Here is a 20,625-nt window from a genome sequence, read left to right on the forward strand (position 1 = left end):
CCCCACCTCTACGGAGAAGGATAAGCTACCTAGCTAACGGAACTAGCCATCCGTCTCCAGAGTTGCGTCCCCTCTCTTCCCAGTGTGATGCGACCACACTTTATGGCCCCACCGAAGACAACTAACACCAATATCCATTTTCCTTTTAAACCAGTGAATTAAACATGGAAAACACTTCGATGTCCGTTTTCCTCCTATTCTATTTCTAAGTTTCTGCTATATATAAAGTCCTGTACTGCATATGTGCTGGTTCATCTTTTTATACCAAGGCCCAGTAGTGTTGCAGCTGCATTAAAAAAAGCAGGTTTACAGACTCCGTTTGACCCACTAACACTAATGACTGGTGCAGGTTTTTTCCTAGATGCTTTTAAGAAAAGCATAGAAAGTCTGGAAAGCTCCTGCCCCCTTCTGATTAGCATTTGTTGACTTGCATTAGGGCTGGGGGGGAGCAGAGAGCGGTCAGAGCAGACATATTTAATGCTTGTGAAGTAATGGGGCTGAATCAGCAGATAGCTCCACTGGGAGCCATTAGTCCAGACATGTGTCATTAACCCTTTCCCTGGCCCGAGCGCCACCCCACCTACCCCCACTCCCCAAGACCAGAGCACTGTTTCAGGTAGAGCAGAAAGAGAGTAGGGGAAAGGGGATACACACTTCCATTCTCTTTTTTGGACTTTGTTTCGAGTATTTTCCTGACTCCCCTCTCCCTCTGTGTGCTTCTCATTTTTTGTGTGCTTTGTTTTCAAGATAACTTTCGCTTGTGTGTGTTATTTCAGTCAGTATTTCATGAAAAACTCGCACTCCGAAGGCTTTAAAGGTGGATGTAAAATAAGGAGTATATCTTTGGTCTGTCTCCTACCAGTTACCACTTCAGTTAGCAAATCTACATCCAAACACTCATATTAAATGTCTCAAAACAGCTTCCATTTCCAGTTGGCGAGTTAAGTTTCTTACTATACAAGGTATAAACTTGATACTTGTACTTTTTTATACTTTCCTTCTGCCATGAAAAGTTGTCATTATTGCACATCATTATAATTGACATAATTCAAGCTGAACACACCTGCTGTTCTGTGGAGAGGACAAAACGTTACACTTTCCGCAGCCACTTTTCCAGCCTACAGGGACTGAGAATTTCATAATAAATAGATGGGTGGAGTAACACTTTTAATTATAGGGTGATATATAAAAAAAGAAAGAAAGGCAGGAAACAAGTGAAAAAAAGTTACAAGGCAGAGTTAGTTGTTGCAATATAGAGAAGAGCACTTGGAGAATAAGAGGCAGACTGTGCCTTTGGAAACAAGTTTAAGTTATATCATTTCTCAGAGTAAGAACGTCCTTGCCTTTGAGTTAACTTATTTTTTTTTTTAAAGTAACCTTTTTGCAGGCCTCCCCGTGTTGGCTGCGGCTGCAGGGCAATAATAGAGAGAAGGGGCAGGCCCACAACACCTGCCAGTCCTAATGGTAAACATATGTCGAGAAATGGAGAGAGAGTTAGCAGAAGCAAGGGAGCAAGGGAGAAGGCAAGCAAGCTCCTAAAAGAGGCTCTAAGGAGGCTGTGTGTTCGTAGATTGACTGGGTTTTTGGGTACGTGCATGCATATGTGTGTTTGCTAATGTCCCATTGTCTGCAGAATGTCATTTTGTCTGCTTGGGTCTATGCTAGCGCGGCCATTTCTGAATGTCAATGTTTTGGTCCAATAAGGCATAATAGAACATTCACGGTAAGTAACACTGTAAAAGCATTGTAATGTGAGTTACAAAGCCTTGCTAACGTTTTATTTTAAACTAACAGCATGTCAACAGCTTTTGCAAAGAAAAAAGGTTAAATTTCAAATTCCTTCCTTTTTTACGTCCTGTCTTTTACCAGAGTGATATGAGCGCTTCATCTTCCGTCGTTGGGTTATTGACGCTGAATGTCATCACCATTCAACAACATTACCTTTCATTGTTGCATCAAACCTCCACAATACAGCTGTTGCCATCTTGGCTCTTTGCAACCAGTGGCGACTGGTAGCAGCCTGTCTATCTTTAGGTAGCCAAGCATCTATTTTACTCTAAATGGGACCATCATTTACTAAATGAACATCGCGCTGTATTGAAGAAAAGAGGCGATTGAGACCAAAAACCTATCTACCTAAGGTATTAAATCAACTAATAGACTCAGTCAGACAATCAGACTTATTTTTGCAACCAGAGGATTCGCCTCCTGCCGGTCAGTAGAGAGAATTGAAGTTTAAGACATTTCCGCAGTGGCTTTACTTGCCAGAACCAAAGGTTGCCGCCTGGACTGGACTAGAATTTAGCTTTTTCTTTAAAAAGCAATTACCCCTAAAGAAAAAACCTGAAAAAAAACACCACCGCTCCCTGGTGGTTAGGAGGCCCATTACATTTAGCTCATAATGCCTTTTGGGGAAAAACGTTCCTCTATTGAAGGTTGCATACTGCAAGCCAGGATCTGTGGATCATCACTTATTTCTGCCCCTGAAACTAAAAGAGATCTGGATAGTAACACCCCCAACCGAATATGGTAAGTGCTTACTGCACAGGACATTCGTACTACAGCATCCAACAGGGTCATTTGACCAGTTCAGCACTCCAGGGTTTGTCACCTACATGCAACTAACGTCTGTGCATATGAGTCACATTAACACACACGTATCACAAAGGATGCATGTGTAGGTGTTATGCTTGGTGCTCAAAGTGATCATCACTAGTGTTAGACTACAAGCCTTGGTCTCCTGCCATGTCTTTGACACAAGTACATGTGTGGGTGTGTGTGTTTCTGTCTGATTTGTAGTGTGTACCTAGACTTGCATGCACAGCCATACATTGCTGCTATATGTACATACATAGTCTGCGTGTATAAGCTCATTGTACGTTTGAGAGGTCTCCCCCTCTCTCCCACAGAGCTCAGCTGAGAACTACACGTCATGTCTGCCACCTTCTCTCTGGCCACAAAGCTGCCCATTATGGACAGACAGGGTTCATTGACCAGAGAGTGGACTCCAGCTAGATCAAGGCTCAGACCCACCTTCCACAGCCCTTTTGGCCTTTATAGACTCTTTCTGCATTTCTGCTTGCTCTTTCATCTTGCTGTATAATCTTACATCTCTTCCAAGCCCTGTCCAGTAGTCTTCTCGTTATCAAGCAGAATTCTACCCCTATTGGTTGCAAGAAAATCAGTTGCTAAATCTACTGCCACTGGCTGATTCACCTCTGCTTGCTGCTTTCCCTTTTACCTGTTTCCACCATTTCTCCAATCCTCTCAATAGTCCATCCCCACCCCCACCAGCTCCTTCTTACCAGCCACACATCCTTTTTCTCATTCTGAAAATACTAGTATCATTGCTTATACATTGTCACATATTATGTATAGCACATACTTTTTTATTAAAGAACTTCCTAATGCAGTTTTTTTCCTGACCAGTTTCTTGTTAGGTAGCGAGCTGTCAGGGCATCTAAATTCTTCACTTTTTTAGATTAGATTAGATATTCCTTTATTAGTCCCGAAGTCGGGAAATTTGCAGGATTACAGCAGCAAACGGGTATACAAGAGACATCGTAAAATTAAAAATTAAATTAAAAAAGCGTGTGATGAAAGCAGGAGTTAATGAAAGAAAAGTAGATCAAAGAGGGAGAGGTGCAAATAATTTGTTGTCAGATTGCTGCTCTGGAAAAGCTTTTTGTGTCCCGGGTTTCTCCTCCTCTGCTGGCGCAGTCCGTCCATCTCAGGAGAGCCATAGGAAACCCCGTGTGCCCCATGGTCAGACACTGGATTTTCACCCCTTTTAGACGCATGCACACACATATTCATAAAAGACATTGGACATTAATACAAGGGGGGGAAAAGTGTACTCTTTATTTTTCCCTGTTTACACACGCATTAATTACTCTAATGTGGTTTTATCTTATTTTCTTAAATTCTTTAAATTGTTTCATCTCGTCTTTATTCTGTCTCTCTGTCACACACATACACAAACAACAGACATGTATGTGCGCAACAACTGCACACACATACCCCCCCTCCTCCCTTCCCACACACTTTCTCACTTGCTGGCTGGCTCAAGGAGGAGTCAAATGGCCCAATGTGTTAAAAGCATTAGGTAAGCATGGATCCAGCAGTGCTCCTCGGGCAGATATCATATGTCCTGCTTCATTACAGTCTGGTGTATACATTCAGCTGCATCTCTGACCCTCCATCTATCTACCTATCCCGCTCGCCTCCAGTCCTCCCCTCTCCTTTCACCCCAGGGGGCTTTAACACAGAGAGGCATCTCAAGATGACAATTATTTTGAGTCCTTATATGACATCAACCACTAAGAGGGTGCTCAACAGTGTATGTATGAGGCAGACCGGCAGCAAGGAAGAGGGAAAGAGATCCAAGTAGCGAGCCTATGACCTGTAGCCTGCCGACTGTTACCTCACGCCACACCTCACATCCTGCGGCTGAATGTGTATGAGGCAGCAAACACACTGGTGCTTTTACCCCAAATTTTACCGCAGCACTTGGCCTTCTGCACCACACTTGTCTCTCCATCACTAACAGGCATGCAGCGCTACGCTAACATTAGCACTTTTCTCCCTTCGTAAGCAGTTTACAGCTTGAATGCATGTATTTGTGCAGAAGATCACAGATGACTGGAATCAGTCAGCAGCTTTGGTGGTGATGCTGGAAGGGGGGTATTATGTGACACAGTCAGCAGTGGTTATAATAGAAAGACTCCAGGTGTGCACAGCGGACCACAAGAAATGATATTGAGAGGCGATAGAAACTTATTTAGTGTATCTTTCTCTGCTAATCGGAAAACCTTTAGTGGCTGTCTCAGAGAATTTGTGTTGAATCAGAGCACAACATTTTTCTTTGTGTTGTGATACTCTACAGAAGACTAGAGGGACAGGAGTGTGGAAAGGTAGTAGAGGAAGATGGAAAAAGTACTGGAAACAGAGAAAAGAATTAAGGGATTACATAGAGAAAAGGGATACCTCAGGGAAACAGGAAAAGAAGTGAGAGGTTTTCTTGTCTTAGATACTGTAAAGGGACGCATTTTTTCTTAGTTGTGTCTTTCCCCATCACTTATAGTCATCAAGAGTGCAGGGTCTGGCTGAAGCAGCACAGCGGACATGAAGAAAAACTCCTCTTTCAATTACTTTGTGTCTGTTAGTCCTCTTTCAAACCTTTTCTTATAAAAAGAGGGGAGAGGTCTTGTTAATCAGCTTTTGGCTTCAGTTTGGGGGCTCGTATATAAACCCCCTCTTTCTCTCCCCGTACCTCTGCCCCCTTGTATGTAATAGATGAGTATAGCAGAGTGTATGTTTACGAGCGCGAGTGCTGGACTTGGCAGGGCCGAGCGCTACTTCAGTGTCTCACAGTTCATCATAGCTCAATGACTGACTGACTGGGCCCTTGTCTTTCTCGCAGAGTTTACATTATGTGCATGCGCACTCACTCATACACAACTCCTGACTCTCATCGCTTCTCCTCTCTAAACTTGTCATCGGTTGTAGGTCCTAAGCGGCTTCCCAGGTAATTATTTAAGATCATAGATAACTATCCATTGACATTAACCACATTGTTCTCGCTCCTCCATCTTGTTGGCTTTCTCCCCTTGCCCCCTCCTTCCAGTGGTCCTATGCATTGGAGAAGCCCAACACAGGCAGTGTGTTCAGCTTGGCCTGGTCTGCAGACGGCACCCAGCTGGCCGGGGCCTGTGGCAACGGGCATGTCATCTTTGCCCACGTGGTGGAGCAGCATTGGGAATGGAAGAACTTCGTGATCACTCTTACCAAGAGGAGAACCATGCAGGTAGAACAAGAGCCAAACACACACGTCCACGTTTAGGTTTTAACCTGAAAGAAAGTCGATTTAGTCTTGTCGAGGGTCTCGGTGACTCGTGTCATTCTTTCATTTTCGTTCATAATAGAAACAAAATGACAGAAAGAGATTTTAGCTAAAAAAAAATGGTGCAGTTATATGCAGATACAAAGGAATCATGCTAGAAGTCCATTTTGATTCTTGGTCTGTCATAAAAGTTGTGGTTTTACATGTCAAAGGTTTTCAAGTAAATATCACTAAAGATCTGTGTGTCTGTGAGGACAACAGATTCTCAAACATTAGCATAGCCAAACTCAGTTATGTCAGCGTAACAAGATAATTGAAAAGTTCTGCGATGCCATGTGCAGACTGTAAAGAGGCGAGTGAATATGCTACGTAGAGGAGCAAATGCTTCCCTGGCCTTGACTAGCTGCGGCCGTATATTAAAGTAGGACCCTCCCGGTGTGCCAGTGTGCAGCCCTGCAATGACAATGACCAGCCTGTCTAGCTGCCTCTCTCGCTCCACCATTCTCTACTGTTTAAACTCATGCTAACCACAAGGTAGCGTTTACATGCGGTTAACACACCCAAATGTACATATATACACACACGCACATACACTTTCAGACAGGGACACACATGCACACCTACAGAAACAAGGTCACGCACATACACATGTGCCTACACACGTGTACTCATTTGCCATAGACATCTTTACCAATTGTAGTTTGTGTAAACTAAACAAAGTCGGGTCATCAGCCATTTATTTTCAGCCTTGCAGGCACTTTTCTGTCTCCCTCCTCCCCCTATCCTCCTCGCAGTCCTCTTTAAAAGTGCACATCTGCCAGTGGTTTGTGAATCAGCCAGCTAAATTTACCACCTTGCGGTCAAATGTTTTTTATTCCTGGTTGTGTTTCATGTAAATTTGGCTTGCTGGAGGGCGCAGAAGAGGAAGATTTGTAAAGCTGTAAAAATAACCCCACCTTTCACCTGGAGCTGGAAAAGGTCTTTTCATTCATTCACAGAGAGGGCTGGAGGGAAGTATTTATCTATGCAGGTGAAAAAAGGAGTACCAACCACCACACGCACAAACTTAAAACAGTAAAAACTGCTTTATCCGACCACGGTTGCCCTACATACACTGTAGACTGTTTCCTGTGTACATTAGGAATAAATACACTCCAATGCGTACGTGACTGTGTTCACCCCTCTGTGAGTGAAGCCAGTGTCTCCCCTCTGTTGTTTACCTGTTTAAATGTAAAGTGTTTGTTCAGTAGTATACAGTTGATGCCTGTTCAGTCATTCCTTAGAGATGTATTCATCTCTACTCTTTATTTTTATTTTTTCGTGAACTCATCTGGTTTGCCCCACTGTCCTTTCCTTATTTTTTTCAGGTAAGGAATGTGATGAACGATGCAGTGGACATACTGGAGTTCCGAGATCGAGTTATCAAAACCTCCCTGGCATACGGTCATCTTGTGGTCGCCACTTCCCTCCAGTGCTATGTCTACAAGTCAGTAGCCCACTCTTCCTTTGCTTGTCTCCTGTGGTCCTCTGGTTTTATATTCACACTAGATTGCAAATTCTCATATTATGATTTCATCATTTTCCCATTACATCAGGATTTTGTGCAACACATGCTCATCTTTTACATCTATTGAACAAATCCTTATCTTCAGATCCAACTGAAATATACTGAGATTCCATACTGTGTGCATACATTTTGTCCAAGAATTTTTAAAAAAACAGGAAGACTAAGAAGGCCTGGTGGAAACAACAACCACATCTTACTAAAATGCTGATTCTTGCTGGGCTAATGTTATCTGCTGACCTCTGTGTATGTTGAAGTGTGATTTTCATTACTCTGTTCTTCTTTCTGTTCTTGGTCTCCTCACCTCTGGACTTATGCCAGATTTAACACTTTGCTCTTAGATGTTTGTGTTTTCACATCTTTTACTGTGTGTTTTTGTGCTGTTTATTTGTGCAAGCTCGAGGAACTGGAATACTCCCCTCATCTTTGACTTGAAAGAGGGAACAGTGAGCCTCGTCCTGCAAGCAGAGAAGTGAGTGTCTCTATTCCAGGAGCAGTGCAACAAGAGGGAGCACAGGCTGTTGGATCGTCTATCAGCTTGCCTAATGCTTCGTTGCTCCACACTGATCACTCATCAAGCAGCAAACCACACACACACACACACACACACACACACACACACTGAAACCACTGGGGGAAATTGTATTAATATGGAGTCGCTATTGTGCAATACTCAAGTGCAGTGTCCTGACACTCAGCATAGAGCTAAATAGATTATTGGCCATTCTGAAATCACTTTTGAGATTGATAAGTCTTGCTGAGTAAGTTTAAGGTGTGTTACTGTGCATTAGATGTCTACATTACCTGCTTGTGTCAATTGATTAACTGTTAAAGACTGTTTATTATTTTACTCTTTAACATTTATCATATCTCCTTACTTGGTCCCCTTCTTCCCTCTCCCTGCCATCCCACAGATAACATCATCGATATATCGGACACTTATCTACTGTATTCTCCTGTCTGTCCCACTCAGATATGTTCTGCTCGTGGATGGAGCAGGGTTGTATACATTCTCCTACGAGGGAAGATTGATTTCTTCCCCCAAGTTCCCTGGTATGAGAGCTGACATCCTAAATGCCCAAGGTGTCTCGCTTAGTAATGACACCATCGCCATCCGAGACAAGAGTGATGAAAAAGGTAAGGGGGCCGCTGTCACCCCTTTAATCATTTAAATAGGATGGACTGTGCTTTTACAATGTTCTCTTTTTGTTTCTCCTCACCAGTCATCCTTCTCTTCGACGCACTGACCGGGAAAGCCCTCGGCGATGGCAAACCCTTGACTCACAAGGTGGGTAATCCTTTGCCCTTAAATGTACCTTACTGTATCTGTTTCAGTACCTAGGAAGTAAAACATGCAACACTTTCTGCTGTACAGTTCAAGGGTGTTGTTAGGCCCGACACGTAGCCCGGGCCTAACAACCCGTATGCAACCGCCACACATATGGGAGAGGCACACACACACACACACACACACACACACACGAGAGAGAGAGAGTCTCTGATTTACTGACGGTAATTATCTCTCACTGGAAATCATCACGATTTTGTGATTAGCTATCAAACCCTTTTCATTCCTCATCTTAGTTTCCGGTTTTACTCACTCGCTACCCGCTAATTAGTCTGCTCGCTCAGAGTGTTATCTGCTCTCCTCTCGCCTCGCCCCCATTATTCACCGCTGCTTCTCATCAAAAGGCATTCCCCCCAAAATATCAAAGTTTACACGAAACATGTTTGTTTGAAATGACAACTAACGGTCGTGCAAAATCTACCTGTTATTTTGAGTGCGCACTGATATGGAACGCTCTGCTAAATGTAAACGGGCGTACAGTACATTATGGCTCAATACAGTACACCCCGTGACTCACTCTCAACCAATCAGAATGCTTGATTTCATCTACCCGTATTATAATATGTGATTATAAATCAGGCTCCAGACTACCAAAGCAAATCAATCAATCAGCTTGTGCAGTGATCGTTTGTGAATAATGAAGAGTAATGTTAATAACTTCTAACCTCCATCACCACACACACACACACACACACACACACACACACACACACACACACACACACACACACACACACACACACACACACACATACACACACACAGCTGGACAATATAGCCTTCTATCCCAATATAGGTAACTTGATAGCAACATAAATCACAATATACAGCATGTAGCAAGTAATTCAATAGATGGTCTAAATGAAAAAAATAATCGTATATTTATTTGTGTATACCCCTGTGTGAATGAATTACTTGAATTACAAATGAAAGGTTACGTATTTTTATTAAATATATTTCCTCTTTTTCCTTTTCTTTCCTGATCTTTTGTGGTCATCCATTATTCACTGAACTGTCATTATCATATGTAGCTGGAGGTGGTGGAGATAGCTCTGGACCAGTGTGGCCCATCCACTGAGAGGAAGATCGCCCTGATAGACAAGAACCGGGACCTTTACTTGACCTCAGTGCGTCATCTTGGGCGGGAACCCAAAATCTGCAAAATTGGTGAGACGAGAAGGAGGGAACTCTCTTGAAAAGTTGTGTCGTGACTCTTTATTTTTACACTTAAGTGTGGCTAACATCGGATGAACGTGGTTATTGTGTGTGCTCTGTCCTGCAGGTAGCATGGTTCACAGTATGGCATGGAATGATGCTGCTAACATTCTGTGTGGAATACAAGACAACCAGCTCACAGTGTGGTACTACCCAAGTGCTGTCTTCACTGACAAAGAACTGCTGCCAAAAACACTGTACATAAAGGATGGCAGGTAGACATGCAGTCATTTTCTCCCACCTTTTATACTGGTATTTTTTCATAAACAGCTGATACTGTTCACCAGAGAGTAAAATATGTAAAATAAGAGCCTTCCAGCTCATTCCAGAGGTAACACACATAGCACTTAAGGCACTATTTTTTGCCAGCAGCTGTCAGATTGTACAATCCTGCCCAAAATGCCTCAACTTCAGCTTCAGTACAGAAGCTGCTATGCACTTTCTATACAGGCGATCACAGACAAGTTTTGCTTGCCTCACAAATGTATCTTTGTATTAGAAATCCTGACACACACATGCAAACTGGAAAGAACTGCATGGTCAATACGCTGTTTGTTGATTTCTTGATGAGCACAATCCGTTGTCTTCTACATGTTATCTTCGATATAACACATTGCATTACCCAATGTTATTGAACAGCCTTTTTTCCAACATGTTTTCTCACGCCCGACAATTATGCTTGCAAACAGGGGGACACTGAGTTCTGTGCTGGCTTTTCAGTGATAGCTAAACTTTGAGGATGTGGTTAGTTGTATTTGTTCTAACTCTGGTGTGTGTGTGTGTGTGTGTGTGTGTGTGTGTGTGTGTGTGTGTGTGTGTGTGTGTGTGTGTGTGTCCTCTAAAGTGAGTTCAGCCGTGCCCCCCACATTCTGAGCTATGTTGGCACCAAGGTGACGTTACGCCAAGGGGACGGTTCCCTGGTTTATAGTTGTGTACCTCCATACCCAGCCCTCCTGCACGAGTACAGCACCGCAGCACGCTGGGAGGATGCTCTGCGCCTCTGCCGCTTCGCCAAGGTAAAATAGAAAACCAGCTTTATTCATGTGTTCATGACAAGCTGCTGTGACATCATTATTACATCAGATCTTTGTGTTTGTATTTAAAATATGAATTGTTATGCTAGATACCTAGACAAAATCAGTGTGAACGTACTTCTTAGCATGGATTAAACTTCTTCTATTTTACATTTCTATTTATATAATTGATCTCGAGATGGTGTGACATATCCTGCAGTCTACTGCTCTGCCACTGTCCAGGCTCCTGTGTTGTGTGTCAATCGCATGCATATATGTATGAAAGAGAGCGAGACCGGGTCTGAAATGAGAAGTTAGTAGACAGGTTTATGGGACCAGACCAGCAGGCTTTAATTAGCCTTCAATTAGCCTGGTGACACCATTTATCGGATTTAGCCCCTAAAGACCTCACTCATAAATACACACACCACTATATGTGTAACTCTTCACATGCATACACACACACACACACATACGCACACGCACGCTGAATGCAGGGTTGTTTGTTTCTTCACTTGGGCGATGATGCAATAACCACAACCCTGGAGAAATGGACGGCTAGTAGCAAGAAGAGGGTGGGACAAAAGGGACGGAGAGAGGCACTGGTTTTAAGAGCTTTCCCCTCGACCCCTCCCCCCTCTACTTCTGGTAAGCGTTTGGTGGCAGCACGGCTTTTCCCAGAATTACAGTCATTGTCAGTAAGCCTTGACCAAATAGGAGTTGACACATGAAATAGTTTAGAGCCATACACACAAACAGGCATACAGTAGATTGCATTTATGATCTAATAAACTATTATACAGGCACACCAAAGGACGACTTGTGATAAGTCATCAACTTTTTGTATCAAGTTTCTGACATCAGACGGAGGCTATCATTTGTTGTTTCCAGGAATGGTTTACGATAATAGCTGCTTGCCTTAGTGATGGACACAGATTAAAGGGGGGATTACACGGTGGTGATTCCAGTGAGAGGTTTGCTCAACTGTTGGCCAATTGGTGGTTACGGCTTCATTTTAATGAATGCAGCTGCATGGACTAAAGTGGTGACACATTTGTTTACACTGATTGATTGATGTTGTGTACAGCAAACGTCTATGTTTATGTTTGCTTTTGTGTTTGTCGTGGATGTTTTCTTTATGGCTTGGAGTCTGACTACAATGAGGCCTGCCAGGATATGAGCAGGGTGTAATGGGGTCCATAAAGACACCATCTCACTCCGTCGCTGTGCACACACACCTATAACACATTTTGCATCTGCCATCCTCATTATGCTTAGTGATGTTCTTAATCACTGCTCGCTGGAAATTACTTTTTGAATAAAACATTTTACACAAGGTTAAATAAAAATGACATGTTCAGATAATTAGGGTCCTGCTTAAATAGCTATCCAATTCCAACTCTCCCTGACAATGTCACTCACCTGTGTTTCTTACACTGTGTCTACACAGGAGGTATAGCCTGAGTAACAAAGATAGGTGAGCAGCAGCTTCAGTCCTCTGTCTGTCCACACAGGATGCATTTAGGCACAGTATTGAGTACCGGCTACCTGTGTACTTGCTATAAACATGCAAGTGATTCATCTAGAAGCGTATATGTTCTGTCACATTTGCGTGACACTGATGACTGAAAAACACATCTGAAACGCTTTCTGTGTTGAGATGCCATTTAAATATTACAACAAGCAAGATATTACAACAGGCACAATTACAATAAGGCACAAATTCAGAAAAAAGTGTCCATATGTAGATAAATATGTATAGTAAAAATGTGGAAAAGCATTCAACAACTTGTCTCCAGGTCATTGTGTCAGATGGTGAGATATTGGCATCTAAAAATACCTCTGCTCCCCACATCTGTAGGACCAATCTTTGTGGGCATGTCTTGCTGGTATGGCAATGGCAAACAGGGAGTTGACCACAGCAGAGATGGCTTATGCCGCCATTGGAGAGGTAAGGGCCTTAGTTAATGGCCAATTCAATTCATCACACGTTTTGTTTTTAGCCAGGTCTTCCAACACAAGTACACACACACAATTGCTTTAACTGAAACAATGATTTTCACAGACGCAAGGCAAAGAGGCCAAAAGGTCACAATCACAATCCTCTCCCTCTCCTCTTTCAGTTGCCGAGGGTGCAGTACATCAACTTTATAAAGGAGCAGCCATCTAAGGAGTCGTCTTTGGCCCACATGCTGATGTTCAGCGGTCAGGTCCAGGAGGCTGAGGCCACACTGTTACAAGCTGGTCTCATCTACCAAGCCATACGAGTCAGCATTGACCTCTTCAACTGGGAGAGGTACAACTCAGTGTGAGGGTGAATGGGCGTACAAGGTTACAGCTGGAAGGAGAGGGAATGTATAAGTCGTTTGGAGGACGCTTGTACTCAGAATAATGTTTGAGTGAGAGTTCCGGTGAAGCATGTTTGTCCATATGATTAATGTCTATCTGCATCTTGTCATCTTGTGTCCAGGGCATTGGCGCTGGCAGTTAAACACAAGACCCACGTGGACACTGTGCTGGCCTATAGAGGGAAGTTCCTACAGAAATTTGGCAGGAAGGAGACAAATAAGAGGTTCCTGCAGTACGCCGAAGGGGTAAGTTAGGACAGAATCGTACATTCATTGATTTCTCAAAGGTTATCAACATGTTACGCACTGCTTATACACTCTTTAGATCCTTCAGTTGAAAATTGTTAACTCTTGAGGGGAGGAACACTCGGAGGAAAGCCTAGAAGTTGTTGTTGGTGTGTCTACTGACATAAATGTTTAATCTTGGAGAAGCACTAGTACGGTGTCTCTTGCTGCAAATAATCCCTCAGTCTGACCAGGAGAGGAAAAGCATTGAAGCATGCCACACTTTGCAAGCGTCCGATGCGATACCGGCCTTAAGTAACGTTGGACTTATTTAGAAGCTTTGTGTGCTCAATTCCATTCTGATCAACACAAACTACAGTTTTTTTTTATTAATTTCATCTAATCTTTCTGTCTCTCTGCCAGGTTGAGGTTGACTGGGGGAAAATCCAGGCGAAGATAGATATGGAGTTGGCTAAAGAGAGAGAGAAAGCTGCAAACGGCTCTTTGAGGAGCAGCGTGGCCTCCCGACGTTGATGTTCAGGGGACCTTTCTCTAAAACCTCCGCTTTGCAGAAATTGATTCCCATGTGTTTTTGACAAAGTAATAACAATGTCTGTACTTTAGGTAAAATGGCTACCATTAGTTAGTACATTAACAAAAGGGAACATTTGGAGATAAGTAGACCATGAAGAATATGACACTTGACTTTTACACATCAATCTTGGGGCATATGCCGTGTAATGTAGAACATTTGCACAACATTGTGCGTGGCATTCTGTTACGGTGGGTGGATTATTTGACTTTGAGAAGAGTGTATATAAATACTACTTTTTTAACACCATCATGGCCTTTCTCTTATATCGGCTTCTCTGTGATTTTAGTGTGTCAAGTTCTAAGTTGATTTTTTTTTTTCTTCTATTGGTCCAAATTAACTTGAAATGCTCAGTTATGCACAAATGTATTGCTTTGCTTTTTGTCACTGTTTTCATATGGATAGATATTTTTACATTTTATTTATTCAAGAATTTGCCTTCTGTAAACACTAAAATGAATGTCAGTTAATAAAACAGATTAAAATACTGTATATATATATTCATCCAGAATGTTCTCTTTTCCTTTCCCTCTATTTTTGTATTCATTTAAAGTGGTGATGCTTCACTGGTTTTATATACAAAGATCATAGAGCAGCTTTGACATGTTTTTTCAGCTTTGCACTTGCACCGACGGTATTTCTGGGTGCATGCGTGTTTTAGAGTCCAATATGTGCTTCTCTTTGAGTTATTCTTGTATTTCCTTTTCTGCTGAGGTGTGAAACCAAAGGCTTGCCATGCAGCTCCACCCCCTGGCTGGCTGAGGGCCAGTACATCAGTGGACCATTATAGCCTATCCATCTCGTTGAGGGACCCAGGTGGGACGAATGAGAGAGAAGATCTGTCTCAGGGCTCACCCAAAAAAAAAAAAAGCTCAACTATATCACGATGATATGGACAGAAACGGTTCTAATTGATGGTCACAATCCCAGAAACTGAGTGGCCCCAGATGAAACATCAGATACAATGGGAGATGTTCTAGCTGCTTCTTGCCTAAGTCTCTTTCTGACTCACCGTTTCACTCATATTGTACTCCCTGCATCCACTTTCTTTTCAGCCTCTACTCACTGTGTAAAAAAACAGTTGGCTACACCAAACACATTAATCTATGAAAAGACTTAACAGCGAGGATTCGGGTTTCACATGCATTACCACTGAGAGAGGCCACGCACTGAAACATATAAATGAGTAATGTAGTATTCTGTATACATTGCATACTGTACCTGATCTTAGTAATGTGCCTAGGATAAAAAAAAAAATGTATTTACTTAACCTGTGTTGTATATATACAATACATCCCCCCCCTCCCAGACACTTTTGGCTCTCAGTGGTATCTACTGAAGAATAAACATATTTTTGAAACTACTCTGCACAAAATACCAGATGCATACTGTACTTTTATTCAATGACTTGCAAGTTCTCATGTTAGATTGACAATGTAGCTGCCCTAAAAATACACTTCCCAGATATAATGGAAAATTTATGAGGAGGATAATGCTCATTGATTTGACCTTTTACAGTTGATCCGTTCTCTGGTCAGTGAGCCATAAAACAACTGGATCATTGACGCACATTCGGATGTCGCTTATGAGTGTAGTGTGTATCTGTCCTTGTGTCGCTGTATCTGCTTGTGCACAAATACTATATGTTTGGATTAGTAATGTGGATTTTCAGGAAAAGAAAAGCCACTGTATCGCTGTCCTCTCCTCCCCTGCCAGGGGATGTCACGCTGTGCTTTACCTGATTAATGTTTCATGCTGGGAACTGTTGGAGACATATGCCCTCTGCCCCCAATACCACACAGCTTAGATATATGAGCTTGTTTACAATGAACTGCAAGGACTGTGAAGGACAACGTGGAGCTCAACATTCACACCTCTTATGGTTTGAGTAGCACTATCTAAATGGCTTCTTGGGGTCACATACTCCACCTCATCTCCCCATCAGTGGGTTTTGAGCATGCATTCAATGCTTTTAAGAGCAAACTAGAGCCACCCACAAATATCCCTCTGGAAAGGAAAGCCATCAGTGTTCACTGTTGGCTCTACCATCATGGTCTGGCAGTATTGGATTACACAAGCCACCACAATCACACTCAGACTTTTAACGGCGGGAGCATTCAAGGAGCTCAAGGTCTCTAATTGTAAAGTCTATGTTTGCAGATACGGATGCTTTAACAACAATATCTTCCATATTTCTTTTTAGCTAAACCTGCACAAGATTGAAGTTTTACAACAGGCCTTTGATCCAATGCCTGGAGTAACGGTATTCATTGATCTTTCTGATGGTAGATAGTTACTTTAATAAGGTGAAGGTCACTGGGTGCTTTACACCTGGTGGAAAACCATTGAAGACAGGATAGCTAAATAAAGCTGCACAGTTTATATACTCATACTTTCTCATGCAGGACAGGTAAATAATTGCAAATGGCAAATATTTTGTTCATTGACTAAGATTGAGAATTGATTGATTCTCATTCATCCTTTTTTAAGCCTCATTCTGTTTTGAAATCACTTCTTCCAGCCTCCTAAATGTGGATTTTTGCAAGTTTTTACGAGCCTCTTATGATGGTAAACTAAATATCACTATGAGCATTTGAAAATATCATCTTGGGCTCTGGGAACCAACGGAGAACATATTTGACTATGAAAATGATTGTCATGTTATTTGATGACAAAATTGTTCTTGTAATTTACCTTTCTTCTCTTTTCGCCTGTTCCTAATGATGTGCTAACATTCCTTCAAGTCTGTTCTGGAGAGAGGATAAGGCCAGCGTGGCTGTTTACCACACACCCAGTTAATGTTGAAGTAAAGGGACAATGACAAATGTGCTTTTTCAGTATGGTAACATAATGAGGCATTTTAATGGACAGTTCATGGGAAATACAACTTTAGCTTAATCCAGGTAAACAGGCCATTAGGCCTGTAATACGGTGTGTGTGTGTGTGTGTGTGTGTGTGTGTGTGTGTGTGTGTGTGTGTCAGCTTGGTTTTCAATTTCCAGCAGCAAAAAGACACTTCTTCTCTCAATAATCAGAAATGCAAATGAACAGGGCGCGGCTACACACACAAGGTAAATATACAAGTAGACTTCTATTCTCAGACCACTTCCAGAAATAACTGCCTTTGTCCCACCCTTGTTTCCTGTTGGATGTCCCTTTGTCTTTGCTACCGTCTGCTGTCACAGCAGTTGTGATGTTGTCTGACATGTTCTCATCAAATCCCAACTTTGTATCTGGGCAGTTTAAGCCATATCAGTATGCCAGCTGTAATATCTACCTCTGCTTTACTGAATTCAGAACCTGGGAGTCACTGATGTAGCTTCGGGCAGCAAGGCTCCCAGGATCCCAGCATTTTTTTAAATATCATTTCTCTTGTGGCTACAGCTTTTGCAGTAGGCATATCAGCCATGGCTCAGGTCGCTGATAAAATGCTCATCTGTCAGCCCCCACTGATGTGTGTCTATGTGTGTGAGTCAGTTAGGAAAAATACTGCTTTCATACTGATAAGACGTCAAATTAACTGGCCCTAAAGCTGGAAGATAAAAAACAAATGTGTGCTGCAGAAAGTATTCTAATTGATATTCATCCCTTCCCTCCCTCTTGTCAGCCCACATTGCAGGTTACTGAGAAGAACATACATATATATATATATATATATATATATATATATATATATATATATATATATATATATATATATATATATATATATATATATAGTCTTCCTTTCGGATGCAAATGCAGTAAGGAATAAATAAAAGAAAGGCAGGTCTTTCAGGTCCAGCAGAATACTTAGCATTAAGACTAAGAAAGGACAAAATTTGACAGAAGAAAAACTGTCTCACGGTGCCACTTTAAATTGAGGTGCTTAAGTAAAACTTCATGCGATTGTACCGGAGCCAAATTAGCTGTCCATATCACAAAGAGCGTCAATTCCAGCCGCCTTCGCTTTCTTCATAATCTCCTTTACTTAACCCAAGCGGTCATTTGCATACAAAAAGCGAGTAATCCGCTATAATCTTACAAAACACGTGCATTTTCTCAGCCTCCTCCTTTATTCTTAACATTCAGGATTATAATTGCACTTCAGTTGATATCTCTGCAAGATAATTACCCTGATTCTATTCAAATAAGAAAGCCACATTGTGTCTGTGGCTCAGACAGAGTTCCGGGATGTCCTCGGGCTGTGCTGCGGTCCCGATCCCTGCAGGACATCCCGCCTCTGGTCTCCGGCTCTCGGTCCGGCCGCTCTGACCCTGCCCTCACCACCCCTCTCGTTTTCCGACAGCAAGTTATCATCGGACCGGTCTCTGTGCATCTCCTGCATGCTTTCCTCATACGTGGGCAAATTTTTGACCTCATCGTATGCTGGCAGGTTCGGAGAGGCGAAGTTTCCGAGGCTGTATTCGGGGTACCGGTCCAGAAGGGAGTCCTGGGACACCGACGCGTGCCCGTGAAAGAGGGAGGAGGGCTCCTCGCTGCGCTCGTGGTGCGGGTGACGGCGGGGCCGCGGGCAGATGATCCGCTGAATAAAGTAGCCCATGGCGAAAAGCAGCAACAGGATCAGGATGCCCGACAGCTTCCGCGTGAACCAGCCGACGTTATCGAAGAAGATGTGGATGGGGAGCTTGCAGCAGCGCACCGCGGAGCTGGCGCTGCCGTTCCCGGTGACGATGGGCGGGCAGCACTGGTGGCCATCGCTGCACTGGACCTCCCCGCAGTTCCGAAGGGCTTGACACGCGGAGACCAGACAAGCCGACAAAAAGGTGCCAGTGGTCCCGCACGTTGTCCTGCCGCTGCCCGGCAGACGGGACATCATGTCTGGATCTCCCCGGGATGGAAAGCGCGTGTCGCGTCGCGCGTGCGTGCGTGCGTGCGTGCGTGTACGATGTCGCGAGGTTAAGAGTCCAGGTGCTACAGGTCTGCCTTTATTTGCAGCTGTGCTCTGATCATCTCTGCAGCGGGACAGCAGGTGCCCCCTCGCTGAGGATGACCTGTCTGCTGGGGTGTGGGCAACAGGAGTGGAGCCACATCAGTGATGAGAAGGGAGTAGTTATGAGGAATCATGAATAATCTTACATCATTATTATGTGAAGGCATTATAGTCATCAGCCCAGAAGTCCGCATATCAGTGCATCCCACATATATGGTCCCCATCATTTGACATGGTCACATTCAACCTTCCCTGGACTGTCTCTGCTGACTCGCGACCCCAACTATTTCTTATTAACAACCATCTCTCTCATTAAATGCATTGTTCGCCCCATGATTTAGGGAATCCTGTACATGTAGGAGACACAGACCTACAGATGGGCGAGGAATCCGTATGTCTTGCACTTTAGAGATCCTTTACACAAATGAAAGCCACAATACTGCAATATAGAAATACTTTATTTCAAGCGAACACCCTGCACGTCCTAAAAAAATATTTCTAACTAAAAGTATAAGCATAAGTACTCATAATGCAGGAAAAAAGTCCCAGAGAGAGTTACTTTTTAAAATATTAGATTAGACTATACCCTAATTTGTATGTGTACCTAGCAGCATTTTCCTGTTGCAGTTGATGAGGTGGAGCTATACACTTAACTATAGTATGTACTGGGTGGTCGTTAAATCTGTAACACTACCTCATATTATTTAGGAATGATTTTTGTAACTAAGTCATATATGTACACTCATTTAAATCAACTCCCTGCACGTTTGTATACTTCATGATCCATCGCCCCCAAAAGACTGAACCTTGCTTTTAACCTTTTCTGAATCTTGGACACAGAGCCAGATGTAACCAGTAAGGGGGACTGCTCCTGATGCGGCGCCAACCGATCTACCCCCCTCATAAAAAATGGATGCTTCTTGTGGGTTGTAATGGCCCCCCATTAGAAGAGTGTCTGGATTCACATTAGCTCAGAATCCCCCCAGAGGACCATGTGTCTTAGTATTGAAGAACGTACCCATAAAACAACATCTCCAGTTTAAACGCCCAATGTGTTAATTTACACTAAAGATGTTTCTTTGGATAACAGCCAACAACGATGACTCAGTAAACTGTATGGGGAAATTAACAGATTAATTAAACCAGTCTGCATCATTTGTTGTATTGCAACAAAACAGTGAACTACTTTTCTCCAGTGTTATATGGAGAGACCAAGGTCACGTTCAAAGCCTCCTTATTGGATCTAAAAGGATCCTGAGTGAATAGGATTTATGATATAAAGGCAGATCAATGAAGACTTTAGCTTATTATATGTAAATTATATCTTAGTGATGAGCTATGGCCTCAACAGTCTGTTGTCAAGTCCTCATGGTGTAAATCATGTCGGGGACCCTTTTAAATTACAGGAACATTTCACCCCTCCTGTCTTCATGTTCCTCTTTGTCACTAATAGTCGGTCTGTATTCCTTTCTTTCTTTAACGAGGCCTAATGCACAATACACCAAATCTAATTACTGGAGCATTATGACGTGAAATTCAGTAGAAG

At 42.8% G+C, this 20,625-nt stretch overlaps 2 protein-coding genes across 2 annotated transcripts in view; one reads left to right on the forward strand and one right to left on the reverse strand.

The window, feature by feature from the left end:
• ift80 (intraflagellar transport 80 homolog (Chlamydomonas)) overlaps window positions 1–14,590 on the forward strand; it is a gene marked incomplete at its 5' end in the record, with an annotated part of 33,028 nt that extends 18,438 nt beyond the window's left edge. The window contains 12 exons of the mRNA XM_079224699.1: window positions 5,627–5,806; window positions 7,210–7,328; window positions 7,804–7,878; window positions 8,380–8,543; window positions 8,630–8,694; window positions 9,786–9,921; window positions 10,037–10,184; window positions 10,814–10,985; window positions 12,844–12,933; window positions 13,106–13,278; window positions 13,453–13,576; window positions 13,979–14,590. Of these exons, the coding sequence (XP_079080825.1) occupies window positions 5,627–5,806; window positions 7,210–7,328; window positions 7,804–7,878; window positions 8,380–8,543; window positions 8,630–8,694; window positions 9,786–9,921; window positions 10,037–10,184; window positions 10,814–10,985; window positions 12,844–12,933; window positions 13,106–13,278; window positions 13,453–13,576; window positions 13,979–14,089 (1,557 nt within the window). The 3' untranslated portion in view covers window positions 14,090–14,590. The remainder of the gene's footprint in view (window positions 1–5,626; window positions 5,807–7,209; window positions 7,329–7,803; window positions 7,879–8,379; window positions 8,544–8,629; window positions 8,695–9,785; window positions 9,922–10,036; window positions 10,185–10,813; window positions 10,986–12,843; window positions 12,934–13,105; window positions 13,279–13,452; window positions 13,577–13,978) is intronic.
• A 3,712-nt stretch (window positions 14,591–18,302) lies between these two features.
• Window positions 18,303–18,965, reverse strand: c15h3orf80 (chromosome 15 C3orf80 homolog; the record flags this gene model as incomplete). The annotated part of the gene is made up of 1 exon (XM_079225178.1): window positions 18,303–18,965. One exon carries the CDS (start codon window positions 18,963–18,965, stop codon window positions 18,303–18,305), a length of 663 nt encoding a protein of 220 aa, XP_079081304.1.
• Between the last annotated feature and the right edge of the window lie 1,660 nt (window positions 18,966–20,625).

The sequence above is a fragment of the Taurulus bubalis genome (assembly GCF_910589615.1).
Source record: "Taurulus bubalis genome assembly, chromosome: 10".
Classification (NCBI taxonomy): domain Eukaryota; kingdom Metazoa; phylum Chordata; class Actinopteri; order Perciformes; family Cottidae; genus Taurulus; species Taurulus bubalis.